The 22,344-nt window shown below is 42.4% G+C and overlaps 1 protein-coding gene and 1 long non-coding RNA gene across 2 annotated transcripts; both read right to left on the bottom strand.

Moving 5' to 3' along the window:
* Positions 1–25: 25 nt before the first annotated feature.
* LOC124002287 lies at positions 26–18,853 on the bottom strand. Its single transcript, XM_046309664.1, has 66 exons — positions 18,823–18,853; positions 18,419–18,537; positions 18,149–18,316; positions 17,733–17,932; positions 17,513–17,625; positions 17,221–17,327; positions 16,919–17,095; positions 16,673–16,792; positions 16,389–16,483; positions 16,000–16,021; positions 15,872–15,899; positions 15,395–15,525; positions 15,120–15,312; positions 14,654–14,772; positions 14,384–14,551; positions 13,968–14,167; positions 13,748–13,860; positions 13,456–13,562; positions 13,155–13,223; positions 12,909–13,028; positions 12,625–12,719; positions 12,234–12,255; positions 12,106–12,133; positions 11,631–11,761; positions 11,337–11,548; positions 11,123–11,226; positions 10,889–11,007; positions 10,619–10,786; positions 10,203–10,402; positions 9,983–10,095; positions 9,691–9,797; positions 9,389–9,565; positions 9,054–9,262; positions 8,859–8,953; positions 8,659–8,687; positions 8,468–8,489; positions 8,340–8,367; positions 8,152–8,236; positions 7,864–8,010; positions 7,570–7,781; positions 7,356–7,459; positions 7,122–7,240; positions 6,856–7,023; positions 6,440–6,639; positions 6,220–6,332; positions 5,928–6,034; positions 5,626–5,802; positions 5,291–5,499; positions 5,096–5,190; positions 4,104–4,234; positions 3,810–4,021; positions 3,596–3,699; positions 3,362–3,480; positions 3,092–3,259; positions 2,676–2,875; positions 2,456–2,568; positions 2,164–2,270; positions 1,862–2,038; positions 1,527–1,735; positions 1,332–1,426; positions 1,132–1,160; positions 941–962; positions 811–838; positions 623–707; positions 336–482; positions 26–253 (listed from the first exon to the last, which is right to left on the bottom strand). The coding sequence occupies exons 1-66, from the start codon at positions 18,851–18,853 to the stop codon at positions 26–28; spliced, it is 8,169 nt and encodes a 2,722-aa protein (XP_046165620.1).
* A 412-nt stretch (positions 18,854–19,265) lies between these two features.
* LOC124002319 lies at positions 19,266–20,391 on the bottom strand. Its single transcript, XR_006832974.1, has 7 exons — positions 20,349–20,391; positions 20,154–20,248; positions 19,955–19,983; positions 19,764–19,785; positions 19,636–19,663; positions 19,448–19,532; positions 19,266–19,306 (listed from the first exon to the last, which is right to left on the bottom strand). It is a non-coding gene; the product is annotated as an uncharacterized LOC124002319 (long non-coding RNA).
* Positions 20,392–22,344: the final 1,953 nt, after the last annotated feature.

The following is a 22,344-nucleotide window of genomic DNA, read 5'->3' as shown; positions in this document are numbered from 1 at the left end:
GTTGTATTGACGATGGCATTGGGTATCATGGCTTTACATACACAATTTGATAGGTCAGACAACTGAAGTTCTTTGAGCTGAGACAGGAGAGGAAATTCCTAGATGGAGATGCCAAGAATGGACGGAGCATCTTCTGGAACAACTTGTCAACGAAACTGGCGTTGTTCAGCTGTGCATTCATGAAGTTGTTGAGTTTGACATCTCCAATGGCATCAAGGACATTTGGCATAGCTGGACTGCTGGTGTTGGGGTTCTGGAAAGGTATAAACAGATGTGTATTGACAAAATCCACACATATTGCCAACATTTTGTTGTAATTCTGGGATTCAACATACCATGCTGGAGTAATCCAGAAGAGCCTGGTCCAGAATAGCAGCATTGTTTTGGAAGAACAGCTTCCACATTTCTGTTGAGTAAGTCTTTTTGCTGGACAATTGGCATTTCAGGATCGTCACCAAGTTGTCCGCTGACAGAAGGGTTGTCTTAAAAAAAGAATGCAGGGACGGGAACCAAATTAGACAACTGTGACATCAACATGAGTAACATCAATAAAGAAGATGAGGACGAGAGAAATGTATCTGTTGCTACTGACAACATTTAGTGGTGAATTGAAAAAGCTTACTGAGGAACAGGCATATTCAGAGATGTTGAAATTGCAAAGGGATTCATTGAGATTCCCAATCGACATTTGTTGCTTCAGTTGTGTGCTGTAGGAAACGGTAATGAAAAATACATTATTAGTTTAGAAATGGTACCCTGTGTGTCTCAATGTCTTACAACCTGCACTGTGCAAGACAGCACTGAACCCACCTGTTAAATCCAGCACAAAGTTGTTTCTCTGCAAAAGAGAAAACATAAAAACAATAGTTCTTCAGACACAAATCATAAATTGCCAATCTGATTCAAGAAAATGTCAATTGCACAGCTAGCATCAACTTACCATTGACCAATGTTTCTTTGCACTATATGGGGGCAAATAATATTGTTACCAGTGTGAAATTAAATGAGAAAACAAAAGAGATGCTTTGGCTTTCTGAACAATGCCACAATGCAGATACCAGATGCATGACCTTTCCCATATCGTAAACAAAAGGTCTATTTGAAATAAGATCCCACTCAGAGAGTACTTACCACAATTAAAGCTGGAGGCCTTGAGCAACCTTTGAGGGGGATAATTTAAATAAGGTCAGTCAATCAACGGGAAGATTTGGGAGCATATGAGTTAGCAAAATAAGAAAGAATGCCTTTTTGGAGATTTTTAAAATGTTCTATAAATGCTGGGCTCAGATGATACAGTGTCTGTTGTTGAAAAATAGCAGTTTATCACATACGTTGGAATGTCTTCATCAGTGCATCCAAGCTTGACTTTACACCCTGTGAGAGGTGAGGCGGAAGAGATTCCAAACTTTGGTCGAGACCCGTAAATCTGAGAGAAAAAGGAAAGAGACATTAGTGCAGTCTTTTGTCAATCTGTATTTTACGAGGCAGTCCCTTGTACGTTTGTTTGGGGTGAAGTAGTCTCTTACATGGCATTGTAGGATTCACAGGTGATGTTTAGCGGGATATCAACCAATCTGCCAGGATGGAAGCTGGCCAGCAGAACAACCAGATTGACTTGGAACCACAGCTGGAAGTCTTTTGGCTCAAAAACGTCGAATTTGGGAGCAAGAGCCATCAAGGTCAGGTCTAGCATTGTGTCTCTTACGGCTGTGTTTGTGATGATAGTGATGTTTTCCTGGAAAATAAATGGTTCATGGTTTAGGAGGACATCCATTCATCCTGATTGTTTTGTCAGATGACTTTGTCGAGAGCCAGGTCTCACTGTACAAAGTCCATTCCAGCCAGAGAGTGATGTACTGACCTGCTTGGTGACTTCAACAAAAGTCACAAAGAACTCATTGAGCTGCTCTTCCCTTGGAGATTCCAGCAAGCTGATGAAAACGTTCTTCACAAGAGTCTCATTCTCCAGAGCGCCAGTGCTTGGGTCCAGTATCAATTCAGCTTTCTGGTTTGGTGAGAGGGAGTCCAGAACTGCCACCTGGGGAGAAGAAGACAACAGAATACAATGCATTAGCCCTCTAAATAGCCATAATTCCACACATGAGCAGTGTCAAACTAGTACATTCTGGCCATGCAAAGAACACTGGCAAACAATTGTTTTACCCCTGAGATGTTGAAGTCTTTGAGATCCGAATAGGTTGTGTACTCGGAGTATGACCCCAGGTTGATTGCAAGCCAGTCATTGTCATCGTGGATGTCCTGCCTGCAAACTAAAAGACATGTATGGCCGTTTTGGTTATTGAAAAGTGGAGTACATTGATGTTATATTCAATAGACAAGGAAGCAGCATGCCAACTGTTCACTCCTTTCAAACAAAGCACGCTTCATCCAGCATAGGCGATGAAGAATCAAACAGAAAGCCAATGAGCACAACAACCTGCTTGGTGAGCCATACCTGGTCCATTGATTAGGTGCACAGATTTCCTCAGGTATTTCAGCAGGACTCTTGCGATTCCTTCTCTTCTATCCTGAGTCATTTCAGGGAAAGCTCTGTCCATTCCATTTACACTGTAAATGGGAAAAGATACACTCATGACGCTTCCACCCCACATTTGCAATAGATTTTAGTCATCGAATCCATGGCTAATTTTAGCAGGAAGTTGGCCCCTACTCACATGACTTGGTAGTTGGTGCAGTTGATGTTTGAGGTGGCAATGGTGAGCATGACTTCATTAAAACTGGGGAGGATGGGAATCAGCTTTACTTCGAACCATGCAATCCAGTCCAGCGTTTCGAACTCTGGGAATTGAAGGCTGATGATTTTGAACGTCTGATTCATCATCACATCTCTCACGGCTGGATGGATGTCAGGAATCTGTTGAAACACATGACCAGAGTTCCTCAACACTGCACAACTCATCACGGCATTCCATCTAGCTTTGCCGGTAATAAATGAAAGTAGAAGATTGATAGGTTGCTCGTTGCTCATTTGTTGTCCTTCACTATCCACAAAGGGAGACACAGGAAGACATGGGGATTGCTATTTGTCAAGATGAAATCATGCAGTTTGTTTATCTCAAAAGTGCATTACCTCTTCCTTTGCGGTCAGTTGCGTCAGAAACTCGTCAACATTTTTGAAAGCGTCTCCTTCCTCCAGCCGCGTAAACACAAGTTTAATGTCATCTGTGTCATTCAATGCCCCGGAGGTCAATGTCAATTGTGCCACTTGGGTTGGGGTAAGCAGCGACAGTGATTCCTTCTACAAATAGAAAAAGTAAAAAGAAAGGTGGCACATGTCAGTGAGTGGCACGGTAATGTTATTGAGGGGATAACCATCCAGACAAACACCTAGGAAACTTACGCTGGAGAAGTGGGGATTAAGGACTTGTAACTCCTGCAGTTCTGCAAAAACAGAAAAGATGCCAAAGTTCCTCTGGAGCCAGTCCATGCTTCCACTGGTGTTTGAGACACAGCCGGGATCTGAAACAAAAGCAGAGTTAAACAAATGGACTTTAAGTTCCCCTAAGCAGATGACTTCAATGGATTGGCCCAGAGAAGTGTGTATGTTTTTGTGCTTTCCAGAACCATTTATTACCTGATGAGTCATTTCTTGAAAGGAATGGATAGATGTAATGAGTGAAGATCACTCGTTGTTGCTCTCTGTCCATGGAGGCTGATTGGTTGCTTAGAGCCTCAATGCTGAAAGAGAACAGAGCCCATGTTACCTATGTTATCTCGACTTCTTATTCAATTGTAGGCATATCACCAGTTGTATTGACGATGGCATTGGGTATCATGGCTTTACATACACAATTTGGTAGGTCAGACAACTGAAGTTCTTTGAGCTGAGACAGGAGAGGAAATTCCTAGATGGAGATGACAAGAATGGACGGAGCATCTTCTGGAACAACTTGTCAACGAAACTGGCGTTGTTCAGCTGTGCATTCATGAAGTTGTTGAGTTTGACATCTCCAATGGCATCAAGGACATTTGGCATAGCTGGACTGCTGGTGTTGGGGTTCTGGAAAGGTATAAACAGATGTGTATTGACAAAATCCACACATATTGCCAACATTTTGTTGTAATTCTGGGATTCAACATACCATGCTGGAGTAATCCAGAAGAGCCTGGTCCAGAATAGCAGCATTGTTTTGGAAGAACAGCTTCCACATTTCTGCTGAGTAAGTCTTTTTGCTGGACAATTGGCATTTCAGGATCGTCACCAAGTTGTTCGCTGACAGAAGGGTTGTCTTAAAAAAAAGAATGCAGGGACGTGAACCAAATTAGACAACTGTGACATCAACATGAGTAACATCAATAAAGAAGATGAGGACGAGAGAAATGTATCTGTTGCTACTGACAACATTTAGTGGTGAATTGAAAAAGCTTACTGAGGAACAGGCATATTCAGAGATGTTGAAATTGCAAAGGGATTCATTGAGATTCCCAATCGACATTTGTTGCTTCAGTTGTGTGCTGTAGGAAACGGTAATGAAAAATACATTATTAGTTTACAAATGATACCCTGTGTGTCTCAATGTCTTACAACCTGCACTGTGCAAGACAGCACTGAACCCACCTGTTAAATCCAGCACAAAGTTGTTTCTCTGCAAAAGAGAACATAAAAACAATAGTTCTTCAGACACAAATCATAAATTGCCAATCTGATTCAAGAAAATGTCAATTGCACAGCTGGCATCAACTTACCATTGACCAATGTTTCTTTGCACTATATGGGGGCAAATAATATTGTTACCAGTGTGAAATTAAATGAGAAAACAAAAGAGATGCTTTGGCTTTCTGAACAATGCCACAATGCAGATACCAGATGCATGACCTTTCCCATATCGTAAACAAAAGGTCTATTTGAAATAAGATCCCACTCAGAGAGTACTTACCACAATTAAAGCTGGAGGTCTTGAGCAACCTTTGAGGGGGATAATTTAAATAAGGTCAGTCAATCAACGGGAAGATTTGGGAGCATATGAGTTAGCAAAATAAAAGAATGCCTTTTGGAGATTTTTAAAATGTTCTATAAATGCTGGGCTCAGATGATACAGTGTCTGTTGTTGAAAAATAGCAGTTTATCACATACGTTGGAATGTCTTCATCAGTGCATCCAAGCTTGACTTTACACCCTGTGAGAGGTGAGGCGGAAGAGATTCCAAACTTTGGTCGAGACCCGTAAATCTGAGAGAAAAAGGAAAGAGACATTAGTGCAGTCTTTTGTCAATCTGTACTTTACGAGGCAGTCCCTTGTATGTTTGTTTGGGGTGAAGTAGTCTCTTACATGGCATTGTAGGATTCACAGGTGATGTTTAGCGGGATATCAACCAATCTGCCAGGATGGAAGCTGGCCAGCAGAACAACCAGATTGACTTGGAACCACAGCTGGAAGTCTTTTGGCTCAAAAACGTCGAATTTGGGAGCAAGAGCCATCAAGGTCAGGTCTAGCATTGTGTCTCTTACGGCTGTGTTTGTGATGATAGTGATGTTTTCCTGGAAAATAAATGGTTCATGGTTTAGGAGGACATCCATTCATCCTGATTGTTTTGTCAGATGACTTTGTCGAGAGCCAGGTCTCACTGTACAAAGTCCATTCCAGCCAGAGAGTGATGTACTGACCTGCTTGGTGACTTCAACAAAAGTCACAAAGAACTCATTGAGCTGCTCTTCCCTTGGAGATTCCAGCAAGCTGATGAAAACGTTCTTCACAAGAGTCTCATTCTCCAGAGCGCCAGTGCTTGGGTCCAGTATCAATTCAGCTTTCTGGTTTGGTGAGAGGGAGTCTAGAACTGCCACCTGGGGAGAAGAAGACAACAGAATACAATGCATTAGCCCTCTAAATAGCCATAATTCCACACATGAGCAGTGTCAAACTAGTACATTCTGGCCATGCAAAGAACACTGGCAAACAATTGTTTTACCCCTGAGATGTTGAAGTCTTTGAGATCCGAATAGGTTGTGTACTCGGAGTATGACCCCAGGTTGATTGCAAGCCAGTCATTGTCATCGTGGATGTCCTGCCTGCAAGCTAAAAGACATGTATGGCCGTTTTGGTTATTGAAAAGTGGAGTACATTGATGTTATATTCAATAGACAAGGAAGCAGCATGCCAACTGTTCACTCCTTTCAAACAAAGCACGCTTCATCCAGCATAGGCGATGAAGAATCAAACAGAAAGCCAATGAGCACAACAACCTGCTTGGTGAGCCATACCTGGTCCATTGATTAGGTGCACAGATTTCCTCAGGTATTTCAGCAGGACTCTTGCGATTCCTTCTCTTCTATCCTGAGTCATTTCAGGGAAAGCTCTGTCCATTCCATTTACACTGTAAATGGGAAAAGATACACTCATGACGCTTCCACCCCACATTTGCAATAGATTTTAGTCATCGAATCCATGGCTAATTTTAGCAGGAAGTTGGCCCCTACTCACATGACTTGGTAGTTGGTGCAGTTGACGTTTGAGGTAGCAATGGTGAGCATGACTTCATTAAAACTGGGGAGGATGGGAATCAGCTTTACTTCGAACCATGCAATCCAGTCCAGCGTTTCGAACTCTGGGAATTGAAGGCTGATGATGTTGAACGTCTGATTCATCATCACATCTCTCACGGCTGGATGGATGTCAGGAATCTGTTGAAACACATGACCAGAGTTCCTCAACACTGCACAACTCATCACGGCATTCCATCTAGCTTTGCCGGTAATAAATGAAAGTAGAAGATTGATAGGTTGCTCGTTGCTCATTTGTTGTCCTTCACTATCCACAAAGGGAGACACAGGAAGACATGGGGATTGCTATTTGTCAAGATGAAATCATGCAGTTTGTTTATGTCAAAAGTGCATTACCTCTTCCTTTGCGGTCAGTTGCGTCAGAAACTCGTCAACATTTTTGAAAGCGTCTCCTTCCTCCAGCCGCGTAAACACAAGTTTAATGTCATCTGTGTCATTCAATGCCCCAGAGGTCAATGTCAATTGTGCCACCTGGGTTGGGGTAAGCAGCGACAGTGATTCCTTCTACAAATAGAAAAAAAAGAAAGGTGGCACATGTCAGTGAGTGGCACGGTAATGTTATTGAGGGGATAACCATCCAGACAAACACCTAGGAAACTTACGCTGGAGAAGTGGGGATTAAGGACTTGTAACTCCTGCAGTTCTGCAAAAACAGAAAAGATGCCAAAGTTCCTCTGGAGCCAGTCCATGCTTCCACTGGTGTTTGAGACACAGCCGGGATCTGAAACAAAAGCAGAGTTAAACAAATGGACTTTAAGTTCCCCTAAGCAGATGACTTCAATGGATTGGCCCAGAGAAGTGTGTATGTTTTTGTGCTTTCCAGAACCATTTATTACCTGATGAGTCATTTCTTGAAAGGAATGGATAGATGTAATGAGTGAAGATCACTCGTTGTTGCTCTCTGTCCATGGAGGCTGATTGGTTGCTTAGAGCCTCAATGCTGAAAGAGAACAGAGCCCATGTTACCTATGTTATCTCGACTTCTTATTCAATTGTAGGCATATCACCAGTTGTATTGACGATGGCATTGGGTATCATGGCTTTACATACACAATTTGGTAGGTCTGACAACTGAAGTTCTTTGAGCTGAGACAGGAGAGGAAATTCCTAGATGGAGATGCCAAGAATGGACGGAGCATCTTCTGGAACAACTTGTCAACGAAACTGGCGTTGTTCAGCTGTGCATTCATGAAGTTGTTGAGTTTGACATCTCCAATGGCATCAAGGACATTTGGCATAGCTGGACTGCTGGTGTTGGGGTTCTGGAAAGGTATAAACAGATGTGTATTGACAAAATCCACACATATTGCCAACATTTTGTTGTAATTCTGGGATTCAACATACCATGCTGGAGTAATCCAGAAGAGCCTGGTCCAGAATAGCAGCATTGTTTTGGAAGAACAGCTTCCACATTTCTGTTGAGTAAGTCTTTTTGCTGGACAATTGGCATTTCAGGATCGTCACCAAGTTGTCCGCTGACAGAAGGGTTGTCTTAAAAAAAAGAATGCAGGGACGTGAACCAAATTAGACAACTGTGACATCAACATGAGTAACATCAATAAAGAAGATGAGGACGAGAGAAATGTATCTGTTGCTACTGACAACATTTAGTGGTGAATTGAAAAAGCTTACTGAGGAACAGGCATATTCAGAGATGTTGAAATTGCAAAGGGATTCATTGAGATTCCCAATCGACATTTGTTGCTTCAGTTGTGTGCTGTAGGAAACGGTAATGAAAAATACATTATTAGTTTACAAATGGTACCCTGTGTGTCTCAATGTCTTACAACCTGCACTGTGCAAGACAGCACTGAACCCACCTGTTAAATCCAGCACAAAGTTGTTTCTCTGCAAAAGAGAACATAAAAACAATAGTTCTTCAGACACAAATCATAAATTGCCAATCTGATTCAAGAAAATGTCAATTGCACAGCTGGCATCAACTTACCATTGACCAATGTTTCTTTGCACTATATGGGGGCAAATAATATTGTTACCAGTGTGAAATTAAATGAGAAAACAAAAGAGATGCTTTGGCTTTCTGAACAATGCCACAATGCAGATACCAGATGCATGACCTTTCCCATATCGTAAACAAAAGGTCTATTTGAAATAAGATCCCACTCAGAGAGTACTTACCACAATTAAAGCTGGAGGCCTTGAGCAACCTTTGAGGGGGATAATTTAAATAAGGTCAGTCAATCAACGGGAAGATTTGGGAGCATATGAGTTAGCAAAATAAGAAAGAATGCCTTTTTGGAGATTTTTTAAATGTTCTATAAATGCTGGGCTCAGATGATACAGTGTCTGTTGTTGAAAAATAGCAGTTTATCACATACGTTGGAATGTCTTCATCAGTGCATCCAAGCTTGACTTTACACCCTGTGAGAGGTGAGGCGGAAGAGATTCCAAACTTTGGTCGAGACCCGTAAATCTGAGAGAAAAAGGAAAGAGACATTAGTGCAGTCTTTTGTCAATCTGTACTTTACGAGGCAGTCCCTTGTATGTTTGTTTGGGGTGAAGTAGTCTCTTACATGGCATTGTAGGATTCACAGGTGATGTTTAGCGGGATATCAACCAATCTGCCAGGATGGAAGCTGGCCAGCAGAACAACCAGATTGACTTGGAACCACAGCTGGAAGTCTTTTGGCTCAAAAACGTCGAATTTGGGAGCAAGAGCCATCAAGGTCAGGTCTAGCATTGTGTCTCTTACGGCTGTGTTTGTGATGATAGTGATGTTTTCCTGGAAAATAAATGGTTCATGGTTTAGGAGGACATCCATTCATCCTGATTGTTTTGTCAGATGACTTTGTCGAGAGCCAGGTCTCACTGTACAAAGTCCATTCCAGCCAGAGAGTGATGTACTGACCTGCTTGGTGACTTCAACAAAAGTCACAAAGAACTCATTGAGCTGCTCTTCCCTTGGAGATTCCAGCAAGCTGATGAAAACGTTCTTCACAAGAGTCTCATTCTCCAGAGCGCCAGTGCTTGGGTCCAGTATCAATTCAGCTTTCTGGTTTGGTGAGAGGGAGTCTAGAACTGCCACCTGGGGAGAAGAAGACAACAGAATACAATGCATTAGCCCTCTAAATAGCCATAATTCCACACATGAGCAGTGTCAAACTAGTACATTCTGGCCATGCAAAGAACACTGGCAAACAATTGTTTTACCCCTGAGATGTTGAAGTCTTTGAGATCCGAATAGGTTGTGTACTCGGAGTATGACCCCAGGTTGATTGCAAGCCAGTCATTGTCATCGTGGATGTCCTGCCTGCAAGCTAAAAGACATGTATGGCCGTTTTGGTTATTGAAAAGTGGAGTACATTGATGTTATATTCAATAGACAAGGAAGCAGCATGCCAACTGTTCACTCCTTTCAAACAAAGCACGCTTCATCCAGCATAGGCGATGAAGAATCAAACAGAAAGCCAATGAGCACAACAACCTGCTTGGTGAGCCATACCTGGTCCATTGATTAGGTGCACAGATTTCCTCAGGTATTTCAGCAGGACTCTTGCGATTCCTTCTCTTCTATCCTGAGTCATTTCAGGGAAAGCTCTGTCCATTCCATTTACACTGTAAATGGGAAAAGATACACTCATGACGCTTCCACCCCACATTTGCAATAGATTTTAGTCATCGAATCCATGGCTAATTTTAGCAGGAAGTTGGCCCCTACTCACATGACTTGGTAGTTGGTGCAGTTGACGTTTGAGGTAGCAATGGTGAGCATGACTTCATTAAAACTGGGGAGGATGGGAATCAGCTTTACTTCGAACCATGCAATCCAGTCCAGCGTTTCGAACTCTGGGAATTGAAGGCTGATGATGTTGAACGTCTGATTCATCATCACATCTCTCACGGCTGGATGGATGTCAGGAATCTGTTGAAACACATGACCAGAGTTCCTCAACACTGCACAACTCATCACGGCATTCCATCTAGCTTTGCCGGTAATAAATGAAAGTAGAAGATTGATAGGTTGCTCGTTGCTCATTTGTTGTCCTTCACTATCCACAAAGGGAGACACAGGAAGACATGGGGATTGCTATTTGTCAAGATGAAATCATGCAGTTTGTTTATCTCAAAAGTGCATTACCTCTTCCTTTGCGGTCAGTTGCGTCAGAAACTCGTCAACATTTTTGAAAGCGTCTCCTTCCTCCAGCCGCGTAAACACAAGTTTAATGTCATCTGTGTCATTCAATGCCCCGGAGGTCAATGTCAATTGTGCCACTTGGGTTGGGGTAAGCAGCGACAGTGATTCCTTCTACAAATAGAAAAAGTAAAAAGAAAGGTGGCACATGTCAGTGAGTGGCACGGTAATGTTATTGAGGGGATAACCATCCAGACAAACACCTAGGAAACTTACGCTGGAGAAGTGGGGATTAAGGACTTGTAACTCCTGCAGTTCTGCAAAAACAGAAAAGATGCCAAAGTTCCTCTGGAGCCAGTCCATGCTTCCACTGGTGTTTGAGACACAGCCGGGATCTGAAACAAAAGCAGAGTTAAACAAATGGACTTTAAGTTCCCCTAAGCAGATGACTTCAATGGATTGGCCCAGAGAAGTGTGTATGTTTTTGTGCTTTCCAGAACCATTTATTACCTGATGAGTCATTTCTTGAAAGGAATGGATAGATGTAATGAGTGAAGATCACTCGTTGTTGCTCTCTGTCCATGGAGGCTGATTGGTTGCTTAGAGCCTCAATGCTGAAAGAGAACAGAGCCCATGTTACCTATGTTATCTCGACTTCTTATTCAATTGTAGGCATATCACCAGTTGTATTGACGATGGCATTGGGTATCATGGCTTTACATACACAATTTGATAGGTCAGACAACTGAAGTTCTTTGAGCTGAGACAGGAGAGGAAATTCCTAGATGGAGATGCCAAGAATGGACGGAGCATCTTCTGGAACAACTTGTCAACGAAACTGGCGTTGTTCAGCTGTGCATTCATGAAGTTGTTGAGTTTGACATCTCCAATGGCATCAAGGACATTTGGCATAGCTGGACTGCTGGTGTTGGGGTTCTGGAAAGGTATAAACAGATGTGTATTGACAAAATCCACACATATTGCCAACATTTTGTTGTAATTCTGGGATTCAACATACCATGCTGGAGTAATCCAGAAGAGCCTGGTCCAGAATAGCAGCATTGTTTTGGAAGAACAGCTTCCACATTTCTGTTGAGTAAGTCTTTTTGCTGGACAATTGGCAATTCAGGATCGTCACCAAGTTGTCCGCTGACAGAAGGGTTGTCTTAAAAAAAGAATGCAGGGACGTGAACCAAATTAGACAACTGTGACATCAACATGAGTAACATCAATAAAGAAGATGAGGACGAGAGAAATGTATCTGTTGCTACTGACAACATTTAGTGGTGAATTGAAAAAGCTTACTGAGGAACAGGCATATTCAGAGATGTTGAAATTGCAAAGGGATTCATTGAGATTCCCAATCGACATTTGTTGCTTCAGTTGTGTGCTGTAGGAAACGGTAATGAAAAATACATTATTAGTTTACAAATGATACCCTGTGTGTCTCAATGTCTTACAACCTGCACTGTGCAAGACAGCACTGAACCCACCTGTTAAATCCAGCACAAAGTTGTTTCTCTGCAAAAGAGAACATAAAAACAATAGTTCTTCAGACACAAATCATAAATTGCCAATCTGATTCAAGAAAATGTCAATTGCACAGCTGGCATCAACTTACCATTGACCAATGTTTCTTTGCACTATATGGGGGCAAATAATATTGTTACCAGTGTGAAATTAAATGAGAAAACAAAAGAGATGCTTTGGCTTTCTGAACAATGCCACAATGCAGATACCAGATGCATGACCTTTCCCATATCGTAAACAAAAGGTCTATTTGAAATAAGATCCCACTCAGAGAGTACTTACCACAATTAAAGCTGGAGGCCTTGAGCAACCTTTGAGGGGGATAATTTAAATAAGGTCAGTCAATCAACGGGAAGATTTGGGAGCATATGAGTTAGCAAAATAAGAAAGAATGCCTTTTTGGAGATTTTTAAAATGTTCTATAAATGCTGGGCTCAGATGATACAGTGTCTGTTGTTGAAAAATAGCAGTTTATCACATACGTTGGAATGTCTTCATCAGTGCATCCAAGCTTGACTTTACACCCTGTGAGAGGTGAGGCGGAAGAGATTCCAAACTTTGGTCGAGACCCGTAAATCTGAGAGAAAAAGGAAAGAGACATTAGTGCAGTCTTTTGTCAATCTGTACTTTACGAGGCAGTCCCTTGTATGTTTGTTTGGGGTGAAGTAGTCTCTTACATGGCATTGTAGGATTCACAGGTGATGTTTAGCGGGATATCAACCAATCTGCCAGGATGGAAGCTGGCCAGCAGAACAACCAGATTGACTTGGAACCACAGCTGGAAGTCTTTTGGCTCAAAAACGTCGAATTTGGGAGCAAGAGCCATCAAGGTCAGGTCTAGCATTGTGTCTCTTACGGCTGTGTTTGTGATGATAGTGATGTTTTCCTGGAAAATAAATGGTTCATGGTTTAGGAGGACATCCATTCATCCTGATTGTTTTGTCAGATGACTTTGTCGAGAGCCAGGTCTCACTGTACAAAGTCCATTCCAGCCAGAGAGTGATGTACTGACCTGCTTGGTGACTTCAACAAAAGTCACAAAGAACTCATTGAGCTGCTCTTCCTTGGAGATTCCAGCAAGCTGATGAAAACGTTCTTCACAAGAGTCTCATTCTCCAGAGCGCCAGTGCTTGGGTCCAGTATCAATTCAGCTTTCTGGTTTGGTGAGAGGGAGTCTAGAACTGCCACCTGGGGAGAAGAAGACAACAGAATACAATGCATTAGCCCTCTAAATAGCCATAATTCCACACATGAGCAGTGTCAAACTAGTACATTCTGGCCATGCAAAGAACACTGGCAAACAATTGTTTTACCCCTGAGATGTTGAAGTCTTTGAGATCCGAATAGGTTGTGTACTCGGAGTATGACCCCAGGTTGATTGCAAGCCAGTCATTGTCATCGTGGATGTCCTGCCTGCAAACTAAAAGACATGTATGGCCGTTTTGGTTATTGAAAAGTGGAGTACATTGATGTTATATTCAATAGACAAGGAAGCAGCATGCCAACTGTTCACTCCTTTCAAACAAAGCACGCTTCATCCAGCATAGGCGATGAAGAATCAAACAGAAAGCCAATGAGCACAACAACCTGCTTGGTGAGCCATACCTGGTCCATTGATTAGGTGCACAGATTTCCTCAGGTATTTCAGCAGGACTCTTGCGATTCCTTCTCTTCTATCCTGAGTCATTTCAGGGAAAGCTCTGTCCATTCCATTTACACTGTAAATGGGAAAAGATACACTCATGACGCTTCCACCCCACATTTGCAATAGATTTTAGTCATCGAATCCATGGCTAATTTTAGCAGGAAGTTGGCCCCTACTCACATGACTTGGTAGTTGGTGCAGTTGACGTTTGAGGTAGCAATGGTGAGCATGACTTCATTAAAACTGGGGAGGATGGGAATCAGCTTTACTTCGAACCATGCAATCCAGTCCAGCGTTTCGAACTCTGGGAATTGAAGGCTGATGATGTTGAACGTCTGATTCATCATCACATCTCTCACGGCTGGATGGATGTCAGGAATCTGTTGAAACACATGACCAGAGTTCCTCAACACTGCACAACTCATCACGGCATTCCATCTAGCTTTGCCGGTAATAAATGAAAGTAGAAGATTGATAGGTTGCTCGTTGCTCATTTGTTGTCCTTCACTATCCACAAAGGGAGACACAGGAAGACATGGGGATTGCTATTTGTCAAGATGAAATCATGCAGTTTGTTTATCTCAAAAGTGCATTACCTCTTCCTTTGCGGTCAGTTGCGTCAGAAACTCGTCAACATTTTTGAAAGCGTCTCCTTCCTCCAGCCGCGTAAACACAAGTTTAATGTCATCTGTGTCATTCAATGCCCCAGAGGTCAATGTCAATTGTGCCACTTGGGTTGGGGTAAGCAGCGACAGTGATTCCTTCTACAAATAGAAAAAGAAAAAAGAAAGGTGGCACATGTCAGTGAGTGGCACGGTAATGTTATTGAGGGGATAACCATCCAGACAAACACCTAGGAAACTTACGCTGGAGAAGTGGGGATTAAGGACTTGTAACTCCTGCAGTTCTGCAAAAACAGAAAAGATGCCAAAGTTCCTCTGGAGCCAGTCCATGCTTCCACTGGTGTTTGAGACACAGCCGGGATCTGAAACAAAAGCAGAGTTAAACAAATGGACTTTAAGTTCCCTAAGCAGATGACTTCAATGGATTGGCCCAGAGAAGTGTGTATGTTTTTGTGCTTTCCAGAACCATTTATTACCTGATGAGTCATTTCTTGAAAGGAATGGATAGATGTAATGAGTGAAGATCACTCGTTGTTGCTCTCTGTCCATGGAGGCTGATTGGTTGCTTAGAGCCTCAATGCTGAAAGAGAACAGAGCCCATGTTACCTATGTTATCTCGACTTCTTATTCAATTGTAGGCATATCACCAGTTGTATTGACGATGGCATTGGGTATCATGGCTTTACATACACAATTTGGTAGGTCTGACAACTGAAGTTCTTTGAGCTGAGACAGGAGAGGAAATTCCTAGATGGAGATGACAAGAATGGACGGAGCATCTTCTGGAACAACTTGTCAACGAAACTGGCGTTGTTCAGCTGTGCATTCATGAAGTTGTTGAGTTTGACATCTCCAATGGCATCAAGGACATTTGGCATAGCTGGACTGCTGGTGTTGGGGTTCTGGAAAGGTATAAACAGATGTGTATTGACAAAATCCACACATATTGCCAACATTTTGTTGTAATTCTGGGATTCAACATACCATGCTGGAGTAATCCAGAAGAGCCTGGTCCAGAATAGCAGCATTGTTTTGGAAGAACAGCTTCCACATTTCTGTTGAGTAAGTCTTTTTGCTGGACAATTGGCATTTCAGGATCGTCACCAAGTTGTCCGCTGACAGAAGGGTTGTCTTAAAAAAAAAGAATGCAGGGACGTGAACCAAATTAGACAACTGTGACATCAACATGAGTAACATCAATAAAGAAGATGAGGACGAGAGAAATGTATCTGTTGCTACTGACAACATTTAGTGGTGAATTGAAAAAGCTTACTGAGGAACAGGCATATTCAGAGATGTTGAAATTGCAAAGGGATTCATTGAGATTCCCAATCGACATTTGTTGCTTCAGTTGTGTGCTGTAGGAAACGGTAATGAAAAATACATTATTAGTTTACAAATGGTACCCTGTGTGTCTCAATGTCTTACAACCTGCACTGTGCAAGACAGCACTGAACCCACCTGTTAAATCCAGCACAAAGTTGTTTCTCTGCAAAAGAGAACATAAAAACAATAGTTCTTCAGACACAAATCATAAATTGCCAATCTGATTCAAGAAAATGTCAATTGCACAGCTGGCATCAACTTACCATTGACCAATGTTTCTTTGCACTATATGGGGGCAAATAATATTGTTACCAGTGTGAAATTAAATGAGAAAACAAAAGAGATGCTTTGGCTTTCTGAACAATGCCACAATGCAGATACCAGATGCATGACCTTTCCCATATCGTAAACAAAAGGTCTATTTGAAATAAGATCCCACTCAGAGAGTACTTACCACAATTAAAGCTGGAGGCCTTGAGCAACCTTTGAGGGGGATAATTTAAATAAGGTCAGTCAATCAACGGGAAGATTTGGGAGCATATGAGTTAGCAAAATAAGAGAATGCCTTTTTGGAGATTTTTAAAATGTTCTATAAATGCTGGGCTCAGATGATACAGTGTCTGTTGTTGAAAAATAGCAGTTTATCACATACGTTGGAATGTCTTCATCAGTGCATCCAAGCTTGACTTTACACCCTGTGAGAGGTGAGGCGGAAGAGATTCCAAACTTTGGTCGAGACCCGTAAATCTGAGAGAAAAAGGAAAGAGACATTAGTGCAGTCTTTTGTCAATCTGTACTTTACGAGGCAGTCCCTTGTATGTTTGTTTGGGGTGAAGTAGTCTCTTACATGGCATTGTAGGATTCACAGGTGATGTTTAGCGGGATATCAAGCAATCTGCCAGGATGGAAGCTGGCCAGCAGAACAACCAGATTGACTTGGAACCACAGCTGGAAGTCTTTTGGCTCAAAAACGTCGAATTTGGGAGCAAGAGCCATCAAGGTCAGGTCTAGCATTGTGTCTCTTACGGCTGTGTTTGTGATGATAGTGATGTTTTCCTGGAAAATAAATGGTTCATGGTTTAGGAGGACATCCATTCATCCTGATTGTTTTGTCAGATGACTTTGTCGAGAGCCAGGTCTCACTGTACAAAGTCCATTCCAGCCAGAGAGTGATGTACTGACCTGCTTGGTGACTTCAACAAAAGTCACAAAGAACTCATTGAGCTGCTCTTCCCTTGGAGATTCCAGCAAGCTGATGAAAACGTTCTTCACAAGAGTCTCATTCTCCAGAGCGCCAGTGCTTGGGTCCAGTATCAATTCAGCTTTCTGGTTTGGTGAGAGGGAGTCTAGAACTGCCACCTGGGGAGAAGAAGACAACAGAATACAATGCATTAGCCCTCTAAATAGCCATAATTCCACACATGAGCAGTGTCAAACTAGTACATTCTGGCCATGCAAAGAACACTGGCAAACAATTGTTTTACCCCTGAGATGTTGAAGTCTTTGAGATCCGAATAGGTTGTGTACTCGGAGTATGACCCCAGGTTGATTGCAAGCCAGTCATTGTCATCGTGGATGTCCTGCCTGCAAGCTAAAAGACATGTATGGCCGTTTTGGTTATTGAAAAGTGGAGTACATTGATGTTATATTCAATAGACAAGGAAGCAGCATGCCAACTGTTCACTCCTTTCAAACAAAGCACGCTTCATCCAGCATAGGCGATGAAGAATCAAACAGAAAGCCAATGAGCACAACAACCTGCTTGGTGAGCCATACCTGGTCGATTGGTTAGGTGCACAGATTTCCTCAGGTATTTCAGCAGGACTCTTGCGATTCCTTCTCTTCTATCCTGAGTCATTTCAGGGAAAGCTCTGTCCATTCCATTTACACTGTAAATGGGAAAAGATACACTCATGATGCTTCCACCCCACATTTGCAATAGATTTTAGTCATCGAATCCATGGCTAATTTTAGCAGGAACTTGGCCCCTACTCACATGACTTGGTAGTTGGTGCAGTTGACGTTTGAGGTAGCAATGGTGAGCATGACTTCATTAAAACTGGGGAGGATGGGAATCAGCTTTACTTCGAACCATGCAATCCAGTCCAGCGTTTCGAACTCTGGGAATTGAAGGCTGATGATGTTGAACGTCTGATTCATCATCACATCTCTCACGGCTGGATGGATGTCAGGAATCTGTTGAAACACATGACCAGAGTTCCTCAACACTGCACAACTCATCACGGCATTCCATCTAGCTTTGCCGGTAATAAATGAAAGTAGAAGATTGATAGGTTGCTCGTTGCTCATTTGTTGTCCTTCACTATCCACAAAGGGAGACACAGGAAGACATGGGGATTGCTATTTGTCAAGATGAAATCATGCAGTTTGTTTATCTCAAAAGTGCATTACCTCTTCCTTTGCGGTCAGTTGCGTCAGAAACTCGTCAACATTTTTGAAAGCGTCTCCTTCCTCCAGCCGCGTAAACACAAGTTTAATGTCATCTGTGTCATTCAATGCCCCGGAGGTCAATGTCAATTGTGCCACTTGGGTTGGGGTAAGCAGCGACAGTGATTCCTTCTACAAATAGAAAAAGTAAAAAGAAAGGTGGCACATGTCAGTGAGTGGCACGGTAATGTTATTGAGGGGATAACCATCCAGACAAACACCTAGGAAACTTACGCTGGAGAAGTGGGGATTAAGGACTTGTAACTCCTGCAGTTCTGCAAAAACAGAAAAGATGCCAAAGTTCCTCTGGAGCCAGTCCATGCTTCCACTGGTGTTTGAGACACAGCCGGGATCTGAAACAAAAGCAGAGTTAAACAAATGGACTTTAAGTTCCCTAAGCAGATGACTTCAATGGATTGGCCCAGAGAAGTGTGTATGTTTTTGTGCTTTCCAGAACCATTTATTACCTGATGAGTCATTTCTTGAAAGGAATGGATAGATGTAATGAGTGAAGATCACTCGTTGTTGCTCTCTGTCCATGGAGGCTGATTGGTTGCTTAGAGCCTCAATGCTGAAAGAGAACAGAGCCCATGTTACCTATGTTATCTCGACTTCTTATTCAATTGTAGGCATATCACCAGTTGTATTGACGATGGCATTGGGTATCATGGCTTTACATACACAATTTGGTAGGTCTGACAACTGAAGTTCTTTGAGCTGAGACAGGAGAGGAAATTCCTAGATGGAGATGACAAGAATGGACGGAGCATCTTCTGGAACAACTTGTCAACGAAACTGGCGTTGTTCAGCTGTGCATTCATGAAGTTGTTGAGTTTGACATCTCCAATGGCATCAAGGACATTTGGCATAGCTGGACTGCTGGTGTTGGGGTTCTGGAAAGGTATAAACAGATGTGTATTGACAAAATCCACACATATTGCCAACATTTTGTTGTAATTCTGGGATTCAACATACCATGCTGGAGTAATCCAGAAGAGCCTGGTCCAGAATAGCAGCATTGTTTTGGAAGAACAGCTTCCACATTTCTGCTGAGTAAGTCTTTTTGCTGGACAATTGGCAATTCAGGATCGTCACCAAGTTGTCCGCTGACAGAAGGGTTGTCTTAAAAAAAAGAATGCAGGGACGTGAACCAAATTAGACAACTGTGACATCAACATGAGTAACATCAATAAAGAAGATGAGGACGAGAGAAATGTATCTGTTGCTACTGACAACATTTAGTGGTGAATTGAAAAAGCTTACTGAGGAACAGGCATATTCAGAGATGTTGAAATTGCAAAGGGATTCATTGAGATTCCCAATCGACATTTGTTGCTTCAGTTGTGTGCTGTAGGAAACGGTAATGAAAAATACATTATTAGTTTACAAATGATACCCTGTGTGTCTCAATGTCTTACAACCTGCACTGTGCAAGACAGCACTGAACCCACCTGTTAAATCCAGCACAAAGTTGTTTCTCTGCAAAAGAGAACATAAAAACAATAGTTCTTCAGACACAAATCATAAATTGCCAATCTGATTCAAGAAAATGTCAATTGCACAGCTGGCATCAACTTACCATTGACCAATGTTTCTTTGCACTATATGGGGGCAAATAATATTGTTACCAGTGTGAAATTAAATGAGAAAACAAAAGAGATGCTTTGGCTTTCTGAACAATGCCACAATGCAGATACCAGATGCATGACCTTTCCCATATCGTAAACAAAAGGTCTATTTGAAATAAGATCCCACTCAGAGAGTACTTACCACAATTAAAGCTGGAGGCCTTGAGCAACCTTTGAGGGGATAATTTAAATAAGGTCAGTCAATCAACGGGAAGATTTGGGAGCATATGAGTTAGCAAAATAAGAAAGAATGCCTTTTTGGAGATTTTTAAAATGTTCTATAAATGCTGGGCTCAGATGATACAGTGTCTGTTGTTGAAAAATAGCAGTTTATCACATACGTTGGAATGTCTTCATCAGTGCATCCAAGCTTGACTTTACACCCTGTGAGAGGTGAGGCGGAAGAGATTCCAAACTTTGGTCGAGACCCGTAAATCTGAGAGAAAAAGGAAAGAGACATTAGTGCAGTCTTTTGTCAATCTGTACTTTACGAGGCAGTCCCTTGTATGTTTGTTTGGGGTGAAGTAGTCTCTTACATGGCATTGTAGGATTCACAGGTGATGTTTAGCGGGATATCAAGCAATCTGCCAGGATGGAAGCTGGCCAGCAGAACAACCAGATTGACTTGGAACCACAGCTGGAAGTCTTTTGGCTCAAAAACGTCGAATTTGGGAGCAAGAGCCATCAAGGTCAGGTCTAGCATTGTGTCTCTTACGGCTGTGTTTGTGATGATAGTGATGTTTTCCTGGAAAATAAATGGTTCATGGTTTAGGAGGACATCCATTCATCCTGATTGTTTTGTCAGATGACTTTGTCGAGAGCCAGGTCTCACTGTACAAAGTCCATTCCAGCCAGAGAGTGATGTACTGACCTGCTTGGTGACTTCAACAAAAGTCACAAAGAACTCATTGAGCTGCTCTTCCCTTGGAGATTCCAGCAAGCTGATGAAAACGTTCTTCACAAGAGTCTCATTCTCCAGAGCGCCAGTGCTTGGGTCCAGTATCAATTCAGCTTTCTGGTTTGGTGAGAGGGAGTCTAGAACTGCCACCTGGGGAGAAGAAGACAACAGAATACAATGCATTAGCCCTCTAAATAGCCATAATTCCACACATGAGCAGTGTCAAACTAGTACATTCTGGCCATGCAAAGAACACTGGCAAACAATTGTTTTACCCCTGAGATGTTGAAGTCTTTGAGATCCGAATAGGTTGTGTACTCGGAGTATGACCCCAGGTTGATTGCAAGCCAGTCATTGTCATCGTGGATGTCCTGCCTGCAAGCTAAAAGACATGTATGGCCGTTTTGGTTATTGAAAAGTGGAGTACATTGATGTTATATTCAATAGACAAGGAAGCAGCATGCCAACTGTTCACTCCTTTCAAACAAAGCACACTTCATCCAGCATAGGCGATGAAGAATCAAACAGAAAGCCAATGAGCACAACAACCTGCTTGGTGAGCCATACCTGGTCCATTGATTAGGTGCACAGATTTCCTCAGGTATTTCAGCAGGACTCTTGCGATTCCTTCTCTTCTATCCTGAGTCATTTCAGGGAAAGCTCTGTCCATTCCATTTACACTGTAAATGGGAAAAGATACACTCATGACGCTTCCACCCCACATTTGCAATAGATTTTAGTCATCGAATCCATGGCTAATTTTAGCAGGAAGTTGGCCCCTACTCACATGACTTGGTAGTTGGTGCAGTTGACGTTTGAGGTAGCAATGGTGAGCATGACTTCATTAAAACTGGGGAGGATGGGAATCAGCTTTACTTCGAACCATGCAATCCAGTCCAGCGTTTCGAACTCTGGGAATTGAAGGCTGATGATGTTGAACGTCTGATTCATCATCACATCTCTCACGGCTGGATGGATGTCAGGAATCTGTTGAAACACATGACCAGAGTTCCTCAACACTGCACAACTCATCACGGCATTCCATCTAGCTTTGCCGGTAATAAATGAAAGTAGAAGATTGATAGGTTGCTCGTTGCTCATTTGTTGTCCTTCACTATCCACAAAGGGAGACACAGGAAGACATGGGGATTGCTATTTGTCAAGATGAAATCATGCAGTTTGTTTATCTCAAAAGTGCATTACCTCTTCCTTTGCGGTCAGTTGCGTCAGAAACTCGTCAACATTTTTGAAAGCGTCTCCTTCCTCCAGCCGCGTAAACACAAGTTTAATGTCATCTGTGTCATTCAATGCCCCAGAGGTCAATGTCAATTGTGCCACTTGGGTTGGGGTAAGCAGCGACAGTGATTCCTTCTACAAATAGAAAAAGTAAAAAGAAAGGTGGCACATGTCAGTGAGTGGCACGGTAATGTTATTGAGGGGATAACCATCCAGACAAACACCTAGGAAACTTACGCTGGAGAAGTGGGGATTAAGGACTTGTAACTCCTGCAGTTCTGCAAAAACAGAAAAGATGCCAAAGTTCCTCTGGAGCCAGTCCATGCTTCCACTGGTGTTTGAGACACAGCCGGGATCTGAAACAAAAGCAGAGTTAAACAAATGGACTTTAAGTTCCC

The sequence above is a fragment of the Oncorhynchus gorbuscha genome, linkage group LG17 (genome assembly GCF_021184085.1).
Source record: "Oncorhynchus gorbuscha isolate QuinsamMale2020 ecotype Even-year linkage group LG17, OgorEven_v1.0, whole genome shotgun sequence".
In the NCBI taxonomy this organism is placed as follows: Eukaryota; Metazoa; Chordata; class Actinopteri; order Salmoniformes; family Salmonidae; genus Oncorhynchus; species Oncorhynchus gorbuscha.
This window is presented reverse-complemented; position numbering and strand designations above follow the sequence as displayed.